This window comes from Lagenorhynchus albirostris, chromosome 19 (assembly GCF_949774975.1).
Source record: "Lagenorhynchus albirostris chromosome 19, mLagAlb1.1, whole genome shotgun sequence".
Classification (NCBI taxonomy): domain Eukaryota; kingdom Metazoa; phylum Chordata; class Mammalia; order Artiodactyla; family Delphinidae; genus Lagenorhynchus; species Lagenorhynchus albirostris.
Window position 1 is genome coordinate 43501095 of NC_083113.1, and position 22518 is coordinate 43523612.

Below are 22518 nucleotides of genomic sequence, written 5' to 3' on the forward strand. Positions count from 1 at the left end.
ATTCATTTTGTTAATACAATATGTGCATATAATTTTGCACCTCTTTGTTTTCTAATCAAAATAATGTTTATCATATTTCTCTTGAATGTTATATAAAAATAAGTATCTAGTTCCAGTGTTACTCCAAAAAGTTATAAATTCACTTAATTCTTTAAAAGGGTATGTAATTACCAGTGTGTGACCAGTAACTGTTTCCATTCTGTTCATACACTAACCCTGTGGGTTCCAGACAGTGTATATGTTTATACAATCACAATTTCTTTTAAACTCAGACATTGCTGAAAATATTATTTGCCATTCAGATATTGAATTAGGATAAGATACTTGTTTGTATTAAAATAAGTGAGGCTAAACGGTGCTACAGTAACAAACAACCAAAAAAATCTAAGTGGCTTACACAACAAAGTTTTACTTCTTCCTCATTTTATGATAATATTGGGTGTAGTTTGGAAGCAGCTCCATTTTCTTCACTCTGGGAACCAGGCTTTAGAAGCTGCCCCTTTCTGGGATATTGCCATTTTTGTAGTGGAGGAAGATGGTAGAACCACGTGGGGCTCTTAAAGCCTGGAAGTGGCACATTACTTCAGTTCACATTTCATTATACGAACAAGTCACATGGCCAGTCCTTACATGAGTGGAGCAAGAGCCTTCCCACAAGGAACGGCAGGCCTAGGGAAAGAGGGGCAGTATTTTGACAAGGATAATTTCCCATATTACTTTCTTGTAAAGATAAAATTAACTATTAAATATGTAAGTATTTAATGAGAAAAAAACTTAAACTTTTCCTAAAGTTTAATAGACTATCTCATTAATTTAGAAGTTGATAAGTTATACAACCATGTTAAAGTTTACCTTTGCAGTATATATGTTGTTAGGGTTTACTAAAACAACAAATAGTGTGTTCTATTTCAAAGTACTTAATCTTAAGGAAGCAGGTTTTTGAGTACCTAAAAAGTATGTATTTGCATTAACCAGTATCCCAGGGAGTATTCTGGTGGAAAACTAGTCCTTAGGCATCAATATGGAAGAATGTTTCTGGAGTCAGATATGTTGGGGGGACTGTGTACTATACTCACTTCTTGGATATTTACAGTGTACATCAGAATGTGAAATGCTTGGAGAAATCCTATTGTTCATTTAGCTTTGCTTAACTCAGTAATTCCCAGATACACTTTGGAACCTGTTTTACTATGCAGTACATATTAAATTTTCTTAAGGAAATCATGACATGAGGAAGTTGGTAGGCCAGTTACAATTTCTTAGATCTGGCTCCTGCTCAGTACTAGTCAACCTCTTTGTTAATTGTACTAGTGGTTAGTTAGTCTTTGTAATTGAAAAACAAGTGCATTTTATCTTTAACCTCAGGGTATCCTAGTTCAAGGAGATCCCCTGGTAGAAAGAATTACTCTGAATTGCATTCAGTCTGTTTTCAGGTGTTCTTTCGGTTTAGGGCCTGAGTCCTGGGTCTAGATCCTTAAAGATGCCCTCAATACCACCCATAGGCTCACATTGCCTCAGAAGTCTTGTAATGGCATAGCATAGCTGACATTTTTAAGGTTAAGATTGTGAGATAAAGTTGTTTTTAAATTGAATTTTTAAAAAATATTAAGACAAAAACATGACCAAATTCATATTTTACACCTTTTTTTGTTCATGTAATGAGAAAACAAAGATGACATCTAATAAATTAAAATGTCATCGCAGACATTAATCCATCCCTATAAAATCTTACAATAGTTATTAAACATTAATACAGACTTTTCTGTTTTTTCTTTGCTTTCTGTTATGGTAAAATTTAATATGCAGAATAAAAGAAGTCAAATTCAGGGGTCAACAACGACAACTTATAGAACTGGATAATTGAGAGTTGATTTTAGATAAGAAGTAAGTGTTGGTGGTTCTTTTTATGGAATGCTTATATATATCTACAGCTCAGCCAGCAGGAGTGCCAGAAATCTTAAAGAAGAGCTTACATAGCTGTTCAGTGAAAGGAGAGGAAGAAGTATTTTTAATCGGCAAGAACTTTCTGAAAGGAACTAAAGTTATTTTCCAAGAAAATGTTTCTGGTAAGTAGGCACAATACTGCCTTAGAAATTGTTGCGTGTTTCACTTTGTTATAAAGATATAGTTGTAGATACAAAGTAAAAAATTTTTCACAATTTTAGTAAGTCACTGTTTTTATTTCAATCAGATGAAAACTCTTGGAAGTCAGAAGCTGAAATCGACATGGAATTATTTCATCAGGTATAATTTATAAACTTTTTATAGTTTGATTGCTTACTCTCTGAGAAATTGAGTTTTGCTCCAAAATTTTCCTGCATTAACAAATTTCTTCTTTATATGAGGTTGACGTAAATCATTTAAAGTTTCTTTCTTGGGTTTCTTTAACTGAAATAGATTTATTCCACTGATGCTAGAAATGACAGTTCTCTATTTGAAAAAGTTAAGAGCATTAGCAAATTACCATTGTTAATGAATGAAAGATTTCCTAATATTTATTTGCTCTGAGGATTTGGACTATCTTAACGTACTATTTAGTTAAATCAAAGGGAAACATTTATTGAGTACCTGCTATGTGCCAGGTGTTTTATACTTGTTAGTTACCTTTTTGCATTCAGAAGCACTACTTGTTACACTTAAAGAGTCTATATTTGTAGGACCTTGCTATATATTGTTTTCCAAATAACAAGGAAAAAAGTTTGAAAACAAGGATAAAGAACTGACTTAAGAATTAGTATGTAGAGCAAATAAGACCAACCTCATAGAAGTTGAAACTAACAAAAGAGAAAGACAAACTTATGAGTAAATCAGATATAAGGCAAACGCAGAAGACTGGTATGTATAAGTACAGTTCATAAAGAACAGAGAAGCAAAAGAACACAAATCAGAGCCAGCCAAAGGGAGAGACACATAAAGTAAGGTCTGGGAGGGTCCTGAAGGTGAAGCTTCCTGTCCTCAGGGATGCCTTACCTTCTCAGCACATTGATGTGTGACAACATAGGCAGTACATACAGAGTACTGCCTGTTAGGAAGCTCATCCAAGCTATTGGTATTCAGAGTTTTTATTTGGGTTGGATCACATACTGCCCATGCAGCTAACCTTTAGTCTCCAGTTCCCCCAGAGGTTGGAAATGATATGACATGTTTCAAAGCTCTCTTCATAAATTACATTGTTAGACTTTTCAGTGGCCAAAGCCCCTAAACAAACGAAGATACTTTTGTCAGACAGGACATTCTAGGGGCCTAGAGATCACCTCCCAGTAAACAAGGGAAAAGACTAGACCTCACTTTGAGTTAAATGAATTCTTCACTACATAGTATCATTTAAGGTGGAGCTTCCTGTATACCTAGACAAATGCTATGCAGAAAGTTTTCCTACATGCTGTCAAGAAGAGATAATAGGACTCAGCAGCCATTCCTTTGTCACATTTACCATCAGATAATCTCTGCTAGACTAGTCTTAACTGAAATTCTAGTACCTTCTTTGTCACTAACAATCTGTGTTACCTGTGTAAGACAAGTCTCTCTTTTGCCCCACTTTTCTAATCTATAAGATAAACTCTTTTACTAGATTATTTGAGGTTCCTTCTAACTCTGGCATTTTATGATTTCTTGTATAACTTGTTGATCAGACCATTCCCACTTCAGAGCTTGTAAGCTCTGAAAAAGATTATCTGCTGAAAAAAGAAATTCGTTACTTTGAATCCAAGCAGATTTTTCTAAGAAATTAAAATTCAGGGACTTCCTGGTGGTCCAGTGGCTAAGACTCCGCACTCCCAATGCAGGGGACCCAGTTCAGTCCCTGGTCAGGGAAGTATTATAGATCCTACACGCATGCTGCAACTAAGAGTTCGAATGCTGCAACTAAAAGATCCCACATGCTGCAACTAAGACACGGCGCAGCAAAAATAAATATTTTTAAAAGATAAAAAAATTAAATTTCAGATATTCTTCTCTTTTTACCTCAGAGAACATTCTGCCTGCTCCACAGGTCTCCCAGTCCTTTGTGTGTTTTGTCTGTATTGTACTCCTAGCTCAGTGGTAGTTAATTGCTCTTAATTTTTGAGAGTAGTATTTTTAAAAAGCTTACTATCACTACCTACAATTTACTTAGTTTTTAATTCAAACCACTTGTAGAATTTCTGGATTCAGATTGAGGAAGTAAGAAGAATTAGTATGAAAATAGGTTCATTTGGCTTTTATAAGGTTTCGAGGGCTTCCCTGGTGGTGCAGTGGTTAAGAATCTGCCTGCCAATGCAGGGGACACGGGTTTGAGCCCTGGTCCAGGAAGACCCCACATGCCACAGAGCAACTAAGCCCGTGCACCACAACTACTGAGCCTGCGCTCTAGAGCCCACGAGCCACAACTACTGAGCCCGTGAGCCACAACTACTGAAGCCCACGCACCTAAGAGCCCGTGCTCCACAACAAGAGAAGCCACCACAGTGAGAAGCCCGCACACTGCAACAAAGAGTGGCCCCCGCTCTGCGGAACCAGAGAAAAGCCCATGCACAGCAACGAAAACCCAATGCAGCCAAAAAATAGAATAAATAAAATAAAATAAAACAAATTTTATAAATAAATAAAAGGTTTCAAATTAGATTTGCTTAAATACGCTCTCCAAAGCAAGTGGAGTAAAAGGTTTGTTTAAATAAAATATGCATCTGACTTTTAGATACTAATTCTGTTACTAATTACCAAAAAACAAGTTTTTATTCAGAAGAATAATTTCAGTTATTGAGTTTGCCAAATATGTAATTTTAAGACCGGGAAGATACTTCACAAATCCATCCATTCAACCATCTCCTTAACTGTAGGTAGGACTGCTTTGTGATGTAGTTGCAGTGTTTAAACAAAGGAAGGTGGGCAAGATTTTAAGATTCTGTTTCTTAGAAGTTGGATCACTGCAGGTACATTTTTTGATGGCCTCATGGGCAATTGAATATGTGCATTCAGATTTTTGCCCCCTAATACCTGTGGATGTACACACATTTATATATGTTTTTGCACCTGAATTAGAAGTGTGATTTTTTTTTGAGATGGCTAACTGGACTCAGGAAGCATTCTATTAATGCCATAAATAAGCTATATATATATATTTTTTTTAATTTATTTTTGGCTGTGTTGGGTTTTCGTTTCTGTGCAAGGGCTTTTTCTAGTTGCGGTGAGAGGGGGCCCCTCTTCATCGCGGTGCACGGGCCTCTCACTATCATGGTCTCTTGTTGCGGAGCACAGGCTCCAGACACACAGGCTCAGTAGTTGTGGCTCACGGGCCTAGTTGCTCCGTGGCATGTGGGATCTTCCCAGACCAGGGCTCAAACCCGTGTCCCCTGCATTAGCAGGCAGATTCTCAACCACTGCGCCACCAGGGAAGCCCCAAGAAGCTATTTTTAAATGTATAATGTGACTATTTCAGAGAGTGTTTTATGATGGCTTAGAAACAAATTAAGTGCTCAAAAATCAAAATCTTGGCCTCATTTGTCACATGTTCTATTAAACTGAGTCAACCAACTACTATAATCTAACTAAGTAAAAAATGTCATCACATTCACTTCATCCTCAGCTATCACCGTTGGCCTCCTGCATATCACATACTCAGTATAAAAAGAATAATCACTACTCCTTGATATTCCTTCCCAATACTATAACATACTAGGGAAGAAGAGAACAAGTCAAATGTGGTTCATTGTGTCTTCTAAGAAGAATAAGTGCTGCTGAAGCATTTATGGAACTCTTCCTTTCTCTTAAAAGGATGCTTCTACCACTGTTTTCACATACAAAAAAATGACTTTGATCTACTGAGGTTTGGGTAAACTGAACCATATTGACTTTAAATGAGAATTAAAGTGGTTAGGAAGTAGTGAACTGCATTGCGAAGTATTGATACATCTCACTGTTAAGGTTTACAAAACATATGGTAACTGACATTATGCTTGGTGGACATATTTTTTTCCTGAATATATATTCATTCTTTTTTTCAACAAATATATTTGAGTATATTTTGTGTGAGGTGCTTAACCATGGAGATAGAATGAAGAACAGAACATCCTAGGTTCTCATGGAGGTTACATTCTTTTGGTTGGAGAGGGACAAAAAGAAGCAGATAATCACAGTAATTTCAGGTGGTGATAAGTGCTATTTTAGAAATAAACAAGATTATGTGGTCAGATTGGAGAGGGGTGCTACTTTAAATAGGATTGTCAGAGAGGGCTTCTCGGAGGAGATGACATTTGAATGAGACCTGAAAATGGATAAGGAACTAGCCATTTGAAGAGGTAAAGGAAGAGTTTTCCAGTGAGAGAGAACAGAAAGTTGTAAAGGCTCTGAGGTAAAAATGAATTTAGTGTGTTAAAAGAATGAATTTACTGTGTTAGTGTAAGAAGGTCAATGTAACTGGAGTGTAACAAGCTGGAGGAGAAGGGGAATGAGATAAAGTTGACAGGGCAGGGACCTTGTAAGCCATTGTAAAACATTGGTATTTTACCTTAAAAGCAGTTTTAAGATTAATGTCCTGATGCTTTTAAATACTACGTTTTTTCCCCTAGTCAGACTTTTTAAACTTTACAACTAACAGGAAATGTACTTAATTTTCATATTTTATTTGAAAATTTTAATTTAAACATTACTGCTTTTCTGACTCTTGTAATTTTCTTTCAATTAGAATCATCTTATTGTGAAGGTTCCCCCATATCATGACCAACATATAACTTTGCCAGTATCAGTGGGAATATACGTAGTGACCAATGCTGGAAGATCTCATGATGTTCAGCCATTCACTTACACTCCAGACCCAGGTATGTCAAAATAAAAAGTTCTGAATCAAAAGGAATAATTAACTTCTAGTTCTTTGGAAGAATATGAAGAAGACCAGCCAATTTAAAAGAGAAAGTTGTGTGCTAAGATGAATTGATATCAGTATTTTTTGAAGATGGCATTATTTCCTAAGAAGATGGCCACCAAACACTGCTTTTACTCTTATATTAAGGGAACTGTTTCTGCCTTATGCTCTAATAATAAAAGAAAAGCTAGAAATGCTCTGAAGTCAGGCTCTGCAGAGTTGTCATACAAGTTACTCCTTGTTAAGAATTACCATTCATTGAGTACCTCTTATGTGCAGAAAGGTGAAAGTGACGACTTTGAGAAACTGCTAATAGTTTTTAGTCTGGCTGGCTTATAGGATGCATTTTGGGAGAGGTGAGAGATAGCTTGGAATGATAAGTGATAATATCACAAATAGAATCATATGCCTGTAACATTTTCAAATTTGTGTTATCAAAAATATCAAAGACTTCTGGTGAATAAATATTTTATATGTAATTTTAAGCATTTAGGTAAAACAGGTGCTTTAGAAACCAGAGCAGTTGCTTATAAATTTAGATCTCTGGGTAAGAAGTGTCCTAAGAGTTTTTTGCCTACATTAGTTTAGTTGCCTGAAGAAGAGAAGGCTTTTCCTGGAGAAGCAGAGAGAACATTTTGGAAATGGAAACTCTTCACATGTTTTGTTGACCTAGGCTTGGTTTCTGCCATGCTTACCATGGTTTACTCCATTCCTATCTCAGGAATCTTTAGAGCTAGAAGTTCTTCCATATCTACGTTTACCGATATGTTATTCCCAAATAGTTCAGGATTCAGTGAGGTACAAAGTGAAAAATGGTAGCAAGGAAAGAAAGCCCTGGCAACAAAAGTGATGGAAACAGTCTCTAGGACAGAGTTATAACTAGTCTTGATAATTACATTCTATCACTTAATGTGATCTGTTCCCTTTTTGTTCTTTTTAATCATGTCTGAGTTTCACAATATTGGTTATTTCCCACCAGTTTGCTACAAAACTGTGCCATAGTATAGCACTAATGAAATCCTTTTAGTATTTATCTCAGAATAAAAGATCACAAGTAGAAATTTCAGACAGAAAAAGACAAAGTTTGGCAATAATATACTGGCTTCAACAAAACTAGGGAAGAGGATATTGGTTTATACTTAAAGATGAAATAGTTGATTGTTTTCTTTCTAAGAAGGCCTCAAAAATCCAAGAAAATTTGATTTAAAACTAATGGTAGTTAAAGCATTTTAGTAACTGCTAGTTACTAAATATTAACATTTAGTATTTGTGTGAGGAGGAGTTTGCTCATAGGGGGAGAAAAATGGCATACAGTAATTAATTGTGTGGGAAGGGAAGAAGGAAGTGTGTGTGTGTGTGTGTGTGTGTGTGTGTGTGTGTGTGGAAATAGCCTTAAAGTTTTTGCCATCCTGAAAATACTGAGGTTTTGTTGTTTTTGTTTGGTTTTATGATCAATAATAAAGAACTTCAGGACTTTGAAGTGCTTAGCATCAGCACTATGAATCTTCATTTCTTAGTGTTGAATGCTGATTATTAAAAATTTCCCGTTAATAAATTGCCAAATAAAACAGCTTTTAAGTGTTCTGTTTTAAAGCCTACACTAATCGGCTATATTTGGCCACATTTAGGCAATCACTAACATACGTTTATTCTTTTAAGTATTTCTCCCTTATATATATCATAGATAGCAGTCGCCCTCAGAAACTCTTAATTGAATAAATATATAATATGCAAATTTTATAGTGAGATCCAATGCTTCAGTTTCTGCCTTTATGATATAGCTAATTAAAGAATCTTCCCACAATTTCACTTTTTTATATTTTATAAAATGTGAGCATCTTTTTAGGTGTTCATGTGAGAGAATAGAGAATATGATTTCAGGAAAACTTGGTTATAGAAAATTTGTACTGTCTCATTATGATAAACTAATTGCTTTTGTGATTCCTCCAGGGACTGTGGTTAAACATTTGAATAGTCAGTGGTGTATAGTAATTGTAACAGCTAGAACAAGGCCCAGCATAATTTTTGTGAGTCAAGAGTAGAAATGGCAACTGCTACACCATTTTGCCTAAATATTTAAAAGTTATAGATAAAAATAACAAATAATTAAATAAAGTATATTCTATCCTCCTAATTTGACCAAAATACCTTCATAATAACCTGGAAGGCCAGATTCGAATTGAGGATTTTCAAACTGCTTGGAGGTCCAAACTGGGATATGACAATATGAAGAAAGAGGAATCCCCAGGCTGGCACCCTTCTTTTCCCTCTCCTGGCTCCATTCTCTACCTGGAGGGCCCTGATGCACTGGCCAGTGCTCATAAGCTCTGTTCACCCTATAGGCCTGAGATTTCACACATGGTCTATAGAGTAGTTGTGCAGAAAATTTGGGGATCTTGTATACTTGGTACACGGTCTAAAAGTAGGATTGGGGCAGGGGCTCAAGTGTACATAAACTGGCTGGCTCTGCATGCTCTGCCAGACACAAGCCCCTCTAAAGCCTTCTGAGTCTATACTGCCAAAAATACATTGCATGTACATGCTCTTAGGCACTTAACTTTGCAGAGTCGTAAAACCTTTGTTTCATTGCCAGTTAGTCACTGAAGCATTGCTTAGCCATTAATTTGTTTTACTTCCATCTATTAAGACACAGAAGTCTCCTTAGTTATTTTTTGCAGTGACTCTGCAGTAGTAATTGCTATAAGAAATGGAGGATAAAGTATTTATTCATAATTTTTTGTTGCTCTAAAGACAAATGACTAAAACTTGTTTTAAAAGTAGAAATTTAAAAATTTTTCAAAGATTAGTTTCCATTTTTAAATCTGTAATTATTAGAATTAATGTTATGCTTTAAAATTGTCTATGGATTTTTTTTTCTCATCAATTCTATTCGATTGATAATTTCATTCAATTGATAGTTCATTCAAATTATCATTTGTTGTGCAGTGCAGCATGCTTAGATAAATTTTTTTACTTCATTCTTAGGAGATGTGTACATTTTGTCTCTTTATTCACAGTTAACTATCTCTTTATATTCTCTATAACCATCATTTTGTATTGTCATGTGAAAAATAAATTGAAAATAAGTTGACTCAATTCCCATTTTGAATAAATAAGGGAATAAGTAAAATAAATAAATACAATGAAAAATAGAAATTAACATCTATTTAAATAAAATTATTATACAGTCATTTTAAGTAAAAACCTGTTTATTTGGAATTTATTTAACTTTACCATTCAGAACTGTTCTCTACTCTCACGCTCATTAAATTTAAAGTTTTCATAGCAGATGTACTTGATATGTATAGATATAGTAGTGTAGTAATTCTCCTTTAATAATAGCAAAGATTATGTTTTCTAAGGCTTGCTAAAAAGAATAATCATAATGTTATAGATTTTGTATATTCATCACAGTTTTAAAAAAATTTAGCTCAGTTGACTCTGAATCAGTATTATTTTAAATAAATCATTTATGTAGGTAAATGGTGAATTTTTTTTTCATGCTAGTGTTACAGTATATTTGGTAAGTTTAAAAATCTCATATCAGTCTTCTACTCATCTCATATAAATATGTGTACTGTTACAAGAAAGATTTTTTGAAGTTGCGGTTGTTTTTATTTTGTTTTAATAAGTAAGCATATGCTTCTGCCCACTGGGAGACAGGTGCATTTTAGAGCGTAGACTGGTGATTATAAAACTCATCTGAACCTAGAATTTCTGCTAAACAAATAATTTAATAGTGCTTTGTGAGAAGATATTCCAGTTAAAGAATTTTAAGGTACACGTTTTGTTAGGAGAAGTTTAAATAAATACATTAATCCTTTTTGTTTGTCTTAATAGCAGCAGCTGCTGCTTTGAATGTAAACGTGAAGAAGGAAATATCTAGTCCGGCAAGACCTTGCTCTTTCGAAGAGGCCATGAAAGGTACCAAGTTAATTCTGCTCAAAAATTGTAAATTAGTGATGCTATATATTTTCTCTAGCAAACCTTACTATTTTATTTTCTCTTGTGTACTCGGAACACTTTGCAGGTTATCTTCCATATTGTAAAATAAATACTTGTTTGACTTTACTGAATGCAGAGACTTGCTTCCCAACTTGATATTTCCTTTCATTTACCATATAAACAACTTTTTTTTTAACATGTGTTGGAATAGAGAAGTTTTTGTTTTGTATTCCCTAATGTTAAAAATCTTAAAAGTATATATAGAATACAATAATGTATATAAAACAGCTTTATAAAGCTTCCTGCTGCCAATAAGAGTAGTTGCCATTGAGACTAAAGAGACCAAAATAGAAACTATTGGCATTTGAAAAAGTTGCTTTAGGTTCTTTAGGTACCATTCTTTCTTCTGACACCATTATTTCCAAACAGAAAATGAAGATATCTTCAGGATGTTATAATGTGTTTCTCAATTATGGTGCTTTTGTGCCATTACATATGAAGATGTCAATTGCATAGTGGCCATTGATTTATTCCTGTAATTCTAGCTTTTACTTATATTTTTCTGCCATGAAATTCATGAGTTAAATTAAATTTTAAAATTTTGTATACTTATATTTTTAAGGGGCATAATATGCTTAATACATTTTATCAAATACAGTGGATTTTTTTTCCTATTGTCATAGTAAAATTCAGCATTCATATATATATTCAGTTTAGTATAGGTTGCCATTATAATTTCTATCAACAGTTCCAAAATAGATTAATTAGGAATTATGCACAAGTAAGTGCATAATGATCTGATTTAACTACAGGAAAATTTACAAGTCTCTGCTAGGGATAACCATGGCTAATGTTTCTCGAACATATATTAAATGCTAGGCAGCATTCCACACTCTTTACCACCATTATCTCATTTAATCTGCCAAGTCTATGAGATAGGAAATTTATGATTGTCATTTCACAGGTGAGGAAATCAAGGTTCCATAGAGGAATTTAAAAAGACAGGTCGAGGGGGCTTCCCTGGTGGCACAGTGGTTGAGAGTCCGCCTGCCGATACAGGGGATGCGGGTTCGTGCCCTGGTCCGGGAGGATCCCGCATGCCGCGGAGCGGCTGGACCCGTGGGCCGTGGCCGCTGAGTCTGCGTCCGGAGCCTGTGCTCCGCAACGGGGGAGGCTGCAACAGTGAGAGGCCCGCTTACCGCACAAAAATAAATAGATAAAATAATAAAAAGACAGGTCGAGCTTTAGTGTATAAGGTAACATCTAAGCAATAATAATTCAAACGATGTTTATTAGATGAATAATACCATAATTAATCAATCATTAAAGAAAGTCAGGGACATTTATGGTCTGTCCTTTGCCAACTTTGATGTGTTCCTGCTTTTCTGCAAAAACTCCTTCATGCTTCTTTCATAGAGTATCAGGCTGGTGGGACACTAATGTAATCCAGTGTGAAATTTCTCATAGTGAAGGTTAAAAGGTTTTAAATGCTATGTTTAATTTTTGGTAATAAAATGATTTAGTCATTTGATCAAAATCTTACAAGCCTAAAAAATGGGTAAGAAACACACATACATATATTATTATTTTTCACAATTCAGACCTTCTTATTTTGACAATTTTATCAACTGAAATCATGTAAAATAATTTTATGAAGATATAAAATTAAATACTAAACTATCTTATCAGTTAAAATTTTTCATTTGTCATTTTTAAATACAGTATCATTAATTGGAGATTCCTGCTCAGTTAAACCAACAATAGCTTTCAACTAGGAATTTCCCTTGACAAATAGCTTATTTTTGTGATTCCTTGAAATCAGAGCTTTGGTATAATGCCCAGGTGCCCTCTGAGAGATTTAATTAGGTATGCTTTAATGATGAAGACTGAGCAACATAAATGACTTTTAAATTTGTGTTATGGCATAACCCTTCATATAACATTCTTTAAAATAGCCATCAATTACAGTAAGATTTAGAACTTGATACGTAAATAGGACATTATGGCCAGACATTGAAAGCTTTCACTCTGCAACAAGTTTCTCATTCCTCGGAGAGGGTTTGCAGGGGGAGGTGGAGAGTAAGGGGGATAACTGCACAACTGCTCAGTGAGATATTAAGGCTAGTGGTAAAGCATCATGGTTCATTTTTCAGTTTTACCCAACTGTGTATATATTAACACAAAAGTAATACAAATTACATAAGATAAAGTGTACAGTGTAAACTATTGTTAACAGCTTCCAGAAAGTTTTCTATATCTGTATACGTACAGGCAGATGTAAGTGAACATTCTAGACAGATCATTCAAAAACTCTGTGATGCAGGTTTAGGACCCAGGGATAGAGTATTGATGTGCAGTCTCTCAGTTTTAGCTTTGTAAAGAGTGGTTAATTGGATGAATGTGAAAAAATAGTTGCCAGCATATGTTTTTCTCTAACTGGTTGCAATTATGTGAAAAGTTTTAGGAGCTTGTAGGAATCATAGAGATAATGTAGTTCAATCTCATTTTACAGGTAAATAAACCAAAATTTAGAGAAGTTAAGTGATTTGCTCAAGGTCACACAGCTAATAACTGACAGAGGTTGCAACTTAGATTTCCCCCAAAACTCTGTATTCTTTTTACTCTATTATTTCCATCCCTTATAAATCTTAATTTGTATTTTAACGAAATGTATTTATATATGACCTAAGTGCTGGTTGATGACAACAAACTTAGCAAAGATTTTTCTAAGTTTCCAAAATTGTTATTATTTGGCATGGATGGAAGGAGAACACTCTTTAAAAATTATTTGGCATAAACTATCAATAACAGTATTCTTCATAAATTCAAATGGATATGGGGATGGTTAAATATGTCTGTCTAATTTACTTTCTGGGGAATTCCCTGGTGGTCCAGTGGTTAGGACTCCACACTTTCACTGCCGTGGGGCTCGGTTTGATTCGCTGGTCAGGGAACTAAGATCTCGGAGGCCATGCGGCATGGCCAAAATAAAAATTAATAATTTACTTTGTGGATTTTCTGAATTGGCTTAAAACTTCTCCCCCAACTTCTAGGTAGTACAGACCTTACTTGTTGGTATGATTTTCCTCCTTCACTAAAATGTAACCTCCAGGTAGTAGGGCTTTATCCATCTTATTCATCACTGGATCCTCATAACCTAGAACAGTGCCTGGAACTTTGTAAGGGCTCATTAAATACATAGTGAAAATGTAGGAAGAAAAGATATTAAAAGCCATTTAGTATTATTTGCAAGTCCGTTAAGATACAGTTGTGGGTTCTGAGAAAAGATAGTGTAGACTTAGCCCAGGCGGTGGTGTAAAGGTGATGGGACATCTGGTTCCTCAGTTTCCTTCTTTCTCCATTCCTGGATTGGAGGAAACACCTGAACATGTGGAATCCCAATGCTGGGCAGCCAGGGCCAAATCCATACCCCCTAACATCGGGTACCCTGGAGGTTGCAATCCTGCCCATCCACCACCTGCCAACCCTACCTTTCCTCCAGGCCCCTTTCCCACTCCCCCAGGATCACCCCAGGCGAATCCAGCTTTTGCCCCTTAGTGGACCTGTCATCCTGTGCCACAACCACGTAACCAGGATGCCAACCCACAGGTCCTTACCCCCCTGCATACCCACCACCTGCCCTTGGCATGCATCCTGTGAATCCTTTGGCTCCTGGCATGGTAGGACCAGGAATGGTGATCCACAAGAAGATGCAGAAGGAAATGAAAAAAGCTCACAAAAAGAAGCACAAACACCACAAGCATGGCAAGCATTTCTCCTCCTCCTCCTCCTCCTCCTCTTCCTCCTCTTCCAGCAGTGACTCTGACTGAATACAGGGCCTGGACCCTTCCCTCAAATCCCTCCAGTTGTGCTCTCCCGTCAAGCTTCAGATGCCATCTTGTACTGGGGGAAATTAGCCCTTGAGTCTCTCCCCTCCCCACCCCTGCAATCTGAGCCTCACTCTGCTTTTCAACCCTAACTGGCTAGGGAAAATGGGAAAAGAATTGCCATGGGCTAGCGAAGGCCGTATTCTCACTGCTTGGATAGAATTTTTTTTTTTTTTTTTTTTTGCGGTACGTGGGCCTCTCACTGCCATGGCCTCTCCTGTTGCGGAGCAACAGGCTCCGGACGCGCAGGCTCAGCGGCCACGGCTCATGGGCCCAGCGGCTCCGCGGCATGTGGGATCTTCCCGGACCGGGGCACAAACCCGTATCCACTGCATCGGCAGGCGGACTCTCAACCACTGCGCCACCAGGGAAGCCCGGATAGAACTTTTAGCTTATGAGTTTTACAAGAGTTTTACTTTTTGAAGATGGTGAAATTTGAGCAAAATGCTGAAGACAAGTCTAAGATCTGTAAAATGTGATTTTTTACTTTTTGTAATACTTTTGATTGGGGAGATGCTGTGGAAATTTAATTAGGGAAAACAAAAAAACAACCTGTACCTTTCTTGTAATTGTGGCATGCTTGGGTGATTTAGTGGCAAATAAACATTTCCTAGCAGGCCTTTTATTGATTGCACTTACTGCAAGCCTGCTGGGAAGTGGAGCCCATTTTTGGCTGATGAGCTCTGACTGCCATTTTGGAAACTAATCTCTACTCCTTAGCTCAGTATGCTCCCTCAGGTCCTCCTCTCATCTCCAATTCTCAGTCCAAATAAAGCTGTTTTTCCTGAGGGGGTGGTGGGGGAGATAGTATAGACTCACTTTTCCCTGTTCCTCCTTTCTAAATCTACTTAATACCTTGGAAATATTCAGCAGTATAAAATGACTTTGAAATATAGAAAAAAGGAATAGGACTGGCTAAAGACCTTAGAACTTACAGAACAACACCAAGTGAGTTAACTGGTTTTCTTTTTATCTCCAATTTATCTGAGTCGGGCAGCAGTTGCGACTCAGAACTGGCAACAGGCATAGACAAAATAATAAATCTGTAAATAAGCATGAAAAGCCTGTTCTCTTTGGCCAAAAGATCAGGAAAGGGAAAGCCCAGTAGAGACTTAGTGAGATGACTCGTACCAAGTGACAGCAGCTGACCCATTAGCAGTGTTTGGGGGCCAACCCATCCCCTACCCAAACCTGCAATAGCAACAGCAGAATTTGGAAGGGTTAGCCCACCCCATTCCCCACATCCGCCAACTAGTAATGGACCTGATCTGCCAACAGTGGAACCAGGAGGCCCAAAACACAGGGCTCGTATGTGCCAGCAGCAGCAGGTCAGTATGTCTGCAGGAGTGGCAAGGGCAGAACCCAGGGGGCCAACCCATCCTCCACCCCACAGCAGGCAGCAGCACACAGGCTCCCTCCACCTGCACTGGTGGTACCAGTAGGCCCTGTGTGTCTTTATCCTTCCCCCAACAGTGGAGAGAGAACTAGACCTGGCAACACCTGGCCCTCCACCAGGGCCATAGTAAGATCCAGACCAAGTGTCTCTCAACCCTCTATCCAATGGCAGAAGGCAATCCAGGGGCAGAAGGTAAACTAGACCAGGGTCTCCCAAACCTCTGCCCAGTGGCAGAGAGCTATGCAGCCCAGACCCCACAGTTCTTGACCTTGTACCCAGTGGCAAAAGAGAGCACATGTAGTTGCTTCCCTTCCCCAGCAGCACCAACAGTGATATAATGGGAACCCCATTAGTACCAGGAGACCAGAGAACATACCAGGAGAAAGGTTTTCCCTCCTCCAGGTCTAGCACCCCTCACCCCCACCTAATGACACCAGGCAGCCCAGGGAAGCACCTTCCACTCCTTCAGGCAGCACCAGCAGGATTCCAGCTGGAGCTCACGCAAAGCTAACACAACAAGCAGACCAGAATAGGGCTCAGAAAACTAAATTATCATTGGCCGTACAAAGACTTTATGCATATGGCCATAGAAAGACTTGTATCTTTGAGTGAGCATTAGACAAAAAGTCCTTTCCTTGTTTCTCTACGCTAGTAGACATACCTATTTGTGAATAGTCTCCTTAGGAGATGTAAAAGACTCTTGCTCAACTTATTCCACCTATTCTCACTTTCCAGAAGAAGAAAAATCACACTAATAAGAATTATTCTCTGGGAATTCCCTGGCTGTCCAGTGGTTAGGACTTGGGCTTCCATTGCCGTGGGCCAGGGTTTGATCTCTGGTCAGGGAACTAAGATCCCACAAGCCGTGCAGTGAGGTCGAAAGAGAGAGAGAGAGAGAGAAAGAGAGAGAGAGAGAGAGAATTATTCCCTAAATAAATTTGGGGCAAATATGCATATAGATCTGTTAAGCAGTAACTGTGTAGGTGATGCATTTGTTTGTCAATGGATATTTATATGCAGTGTCTAATTGAAATGTAATATAAACTTGGTTTTAGATACTGAAATTTTTTAGGCCAGAAATACTGTTAATGAAAATATGTAACACTATAAGATTAACCAAATAGCCCACAACAAACTAAATTGACTACGATAAAGGAAAAGTAAAATTAATTCATTCATTTCTTCATTCAACAAATATTTATTAATTACCTACTATGCATCAGTCAACAACAACAAAATCTCTGCCTTCATGGAACTCATATTCTAATAGAATTCAAAAGCAAGAATAGCAGTTGATATTACAGGATCAACGTAAGACAACACTAATGGTCTTTCAGATTGTCTTGTGGGGTGGGCCTGAATTACTTCTAAATGCCTGCCCTGTGCATGATCTGAAGCTTTGTCTCAGACAGAATTGGATTGTGAGTTGAATCATATTGGTATTGATAGTATCTAGGTGAAAATAGGTCCAGAGAACTCATGAGTAAATAATTAATTTCTTAGAGTAATAAAGCATAGAATATTGAAAGTTAAATGGGCACTTTGCCCTCCCCCAGTATAATCAATTTCCATAGGAATTGTTTCTAGCCAGCTGGCTGTGAGACAAGCTGAATAAAGACTAGAAGGTTTCAAATATTTTTAAATCAAAATATTTATGAAGATAACTATCCTGCTCATATACCATATTCCATTTTAAAACCCTCTTTGTAGCCAGGATTTCTTCTCAATATCAAATTAAGAAATCTATGTATAAAGATATCAAATCACTATGTTGTATACCTAAGGCTAATATAATATTGTATGTTAATTATAATTCATAAAAAAAGTTTAACATCTGAGCCTTCTGGGGAATCTATATTTCTTTACACAGGGTCTCAAAGTAGTGGTAAACCTTTAGATCAGAATTTGGCTATGTGTTCAATTTAGAAGACTGCCATTAGTGATTATCAGTACGCTCCACTAAGTGCCAATAGCAGGCTTAAATAGATGAAAAAGAAGAAAGAGAATCAAGAGGGAAAAATAGTTATAATGAAGTGGTAGAACTTACCTATCTGCTGTGTATTGCCTTTCCTTGGTTGTTAATCTATAACTACTTCTGAAAACAGAAGTAGATGGAAGTAGAAAAATACTTGTTGGTTTTGCTTTGGAAATTTAATTGGTAAACCTAAAATAGGACTTAAAATTATTTCTTTTCAGAAGTTTAAGTACTATCTAAAAGAGAAATGTGTTCATGTGTCAACTTGGCAAATTCAAGTCTTCTAAGACATTAATTTAGAAAAGTGAAATCTGTTTGGTTAATTGGTGGCATCTTTTAATGAGAAGCTTGAGTTTTGTTGAGGAAAGAAATGTTCAGACAATCCTATGGCCTTTAAAAAGTTTGGCTTTATACTGCCAGGCAGCCAGATACTAAGAGGAGAACATAACAGTTGTAATTGAGTAGCTTGAACCTCCTAGAGATTTCCAAGCTGTATCCTATAATATGTTATGGTCATGTTAAGCAGTGTATTCATTCAGGCACCTTGGAAGCGTGCTGGGGAGTATCACTTGATAACTGAAATGCTCAATTGTTGATATTTAACTCATAGTCTCAGGCTCTTACCAGGAGTCCTCAGGGCACTGATACTTAAAAAGAGGGAAGGCAAAGAATTCCCTGGTGGTCCAGTGGTTAGGACTCTGCACTCTCACTGCCAAGGGACCTGGGTTCAATCCCTGGTCAGGGAAATAAGATCCCACATGCCGCACAGCATGACCAAGAAAAAAAAAAAAGAGGGCACATTTTGATACACCAGTTTTGTATCTCATGCTACCATCATAGCATCAAAAAATAGACATTTAAATCATGACTAATGTCAACACACAGTAGAATGAAATAGTTGATGATTTCAGTGATTTTAAACTTTTCTTTCTTTTTTTGATATGTGTGCAGCAATGAAAACTGCTGGATGTAACTTAGATAAGGTAAATATTCTTCCTAATGCTCTGATCACTCCACTCATATCAAGCAGTGTGATTAAGAGTGAAGATGTTACTCCAATGGAAGTAACAGCAGAGAAAAGATCTTCCCCTATTTTTAAGGTGAGCTGCATTGACTAGTGCCCCACATGTTAACCTCAAATATAAAAATTGCTATATTTTGAGTAGTTTGACTTCTTTTCCCCATATTTATGCTTTTTACTTCTCCTATTTCTTTTATATCTGTTTCTCTTCAGATTCACTTAATGAATTTTGCTTTGCAGAGTAAATGATTTTATATTCAAATAAAATAGCCTGCGAAGCAACTTCCAATATACATTTTTTTAACATCTTTATTGGAGTATAATTGCTTTACAATGGTGTGTTAGTTTCTGCTGTATCACAGAGTGAATCAGCTATACGCCAATATACATTTTTGACAAGGGAGGGATTAATACATTACCTAGACCTTTGTGATGTGTGGTATTAATGAAAGTACTGGTTTTAGCATTTTCAAAACTAGAGACATTTTATTTCCTTTTCTCCACCAGTCTTTTCCTAAAGCTCCTTTTCCATTTTACCTTTGTTCCCCCCTCTCAATAATGTTACCAGTGATCCACAAATGGACATATTTTTAAATTGGCTATTAATTCATCAACCATAGAATTATTGTGTTCTTACTCTCCAGCAGCTGATTATTCTTCTACTTATTTGACTATCTTTGCTTATAATACTTATTTAAAAATCCCGATGACAGTAAGACATAATGTTATCACTGAGAATCACAGTCTTACACCTGTTTTCCAAATAATAATATAGAGGGTAAAATTGGCCCTGCATATGTTTTTATAATAATAATAATTTTTGAAGTATCATATGAGTTCATTTAATATTTATATGTACATGTTATTTGGCAATTTTTATTTTTTAGACTACAAAGACAGTTGGATCCACTCAACAAACATTAGAAAATATCTCTAACATAGCAGGAAATGGGTCTTTTTCATCATCATCATCATCTTCCCACTTACCTTCTGAAAACGAAAAGCAACAACAGATTCAGCCCAAGGCATACAACCCAGAGACCCTGACAACTATCCAAACACAGGACATTTCACAGCCTGGTACCTTTCCAGCAGTTTCTGCTTCTAGTCAGCTGCCCAACAGTGATGCACTACTGCAGCAGGCTACACAGTTTCAGACAAGAGAAGCTCAGTCTAGAGAGGTATTACAGTCAGATGGTACAGTGGTTAATTTGTCACACCTGACTGAGGCATCACAGCAACAGCAGCAGTCACCACTACAAGAACAAGCACAGACTTTACAGCAACAGATTTCATCAAATATTTTCCCATCACCAAATAGTGTGAGTCAGCAGCTACAGAATACAATTCAACAGCTGCAGGCAGGAAGTTTTACAGGCAGTACTACTAGTGGCAGCAATGGAAATGTTGACTTGGTCCAACAAGTTTTAGAGGCACAACAACAGTTATCTTCAGTTTTATTTTCTGCTCCAGATGGTAATGAGAATGTTCAAGAACAGCTTAGTGCAGACATTTTTCAACAAGTCAGTCAAATTCAAAATAGCGTAAGCCCTGGAATGTTTTCCTCAACAGAGCCAGCAGTCCATACCAGACCAGATAATTTAATAGCTGGAAGAGCTGAAAGTGTTCACCCACAGAATGAAAACACATTATCTAATCAACAACAGCAACAACAGCAACAGCAAGTGATGGAATCATCAGCTGCAATGGTGATAGAGATGCAACAGAGTATCTGCCAGGCAGCTGCCCAGATTCAGTCAGAGCTATTTCCTTCAACTGCTTCAGCAAATGGAAACCTTCAGCAGTCTCCAGTTTACCAGCAGACTTCTCATATGATGAGTGCGTTATCAGCCAATGAGGACATGCAAATGCAATGTGAATTGTTTTCTTCTCCTCCTGCAGTTTCTGGAAATGAAACTGCTACAACCACCACACAGCAGGTTGCAACTCCTGGCACTACCATGTTTCAGACATCAAGTTCAGCAGATGGAGAAGAAACTGGAACACAAGCAAAACAGATTCAGAACAGTGTCTTTCAGACCATGGTCCAAATGCAACATAGTGGAGAGAGTCAACCTCAAGTTAGCCTTTTTTCATCTACGAAAAGTATGATAAGTGTTCAAAATAATGGTACTCAGCAGCAAGGTAATGGTTTATTCCAGCAAGGTAATGAGATGATGTCACTCCAATCAGGGAATTTTTTGCAGCAGTCTTCTCAATCACAGGCTCAACTCTTTCATCCTCAGAATCCTATTGCTGATGCTCAGAACCTTTCCCAGGAAACTCAAGGTTCTATTTTTCATAGTCCAAGTCCTATTGTCCACAGTCAGACTTCTACAACCTCCTCTGAACCAATGCAGCCTCCAATGTTTCACTCTCAAAATACCATGGCTGTGCTACAGGGCTCTTCTGTTCCTCAAGACCAGCAGTCAGCCAACATATTTCTTTCCCAGAGTCCAATGAATAATCTTCAAACTAACACAGTAGCCCAAGAAGAACAGATTTCATTTTTTGCAGCTCAGAATTCAATTTCTCCACTTCAGTCAACATCAAACACTGAGCAGCAAGCTGCATTCCAACAGCAGGCTCCAATATCACACATCCAGACCCCTATGCTTTCCCAAGAACAGGCACAACCCTCCCAGCAAGGTCTGTTTCAGCCTCAGGTTTCCCTGGGCTCCCTTCCTCCTAATCCAATGCCTCAAAACCAACAAGGAACAATCTTCCAGTCACAGCACTCAATGGTTGCCATCCAGAGTAACTCTGCATCCCAGGAGCAGCAGCAGCAGCAACAGCAGCAGCAGCAGCAGCAGCAGCAGCAGCAACAGCAGAGCATCTTATTCAGCAATCAGAATACCATGGCTCCAATGGCATCTCAAAAGCAGCCACCACCAAACATGATATTCAACCCAAGTCACAATCCAATGGCTAATCAAGAGCAGCAGAACCAGTCAATTTTTCATCAACAAAATAATATGGCCCCAATGAATCAAGAACAGCAGCCCATGCAATTTCAGAACCAGCCCACAGTTTCCTCACTTCAGAACCCAGGTCCTGCCCAGTCCGAATCATCACAGACCTCCTTGTTCCATAGCTCTCCTCAGATTCAGTTGGTCCAAGGGTCACCCAGTTCTCAAGAGCAGCAAGTAACACTCTTCCTTTCTCCAGCATCCATGTCTGCATTGCAGAACAGTATAAACCAACAAGACATGCAACAGTCTCCCCTTTATTCCCCTCAGAACAACATGCCTGGAATCCAGGGAGCCACATCTTCACCTCAACCACAGGCTACTTTATTTCACAACACTACAGGAGGCACAATGAACCAACTACAAAATTCTCCTGGCTCTTCTCAGCAGACTTCAGGAATGTTCTTATTTGGCATTCAAAATAGTAAGAAACTCTTTCTAATTTCTCATTTCTTAAATGTTATTGGTCAAAATGGTCACATTATTA

At 37.5% G+C, this 22518-nt stretch overlaps 1 protein-coding gene and 1 pseudogene across 1 annotated transcript in view; both read left to right on the top strand.

Annotated features, from left to right (window-relative positions):
• NFAT5 (nuclear factor of activated T cells 5) overlaps positions 1-22518 on the top strand; it is a 132150-nt gene that overhangs the window by 100475 nt on the left and 9157 nt on the right. The window contains exons 7-12 of the mRNA XM_060132461.1: positions 1932-2066; positions 2192-2244; positions 6662-6794; positions 10679-10762; positions 18993-19141; positions 19950-22455. Of these exons, the coding sequence (XP_059988444.1) occupies positions 1932-2066; positions 2192-2244; positions 6662-6794; positions 10679-10762; positions 18993-19141; positions 19950-22455 (3060 nt within the window). The remainder of the gene's footprint in view (positions 1-1931; positions 2067-2191; positions 2245-6661; positions 6795-10678; positions 10763-18992; positions 19142-19949; positions 22456-22518) is intronic.
• On the top strand, positions 14172-14613 carry LOC132510238 (proline-rich protein 13-like; annotated as a pseudogene).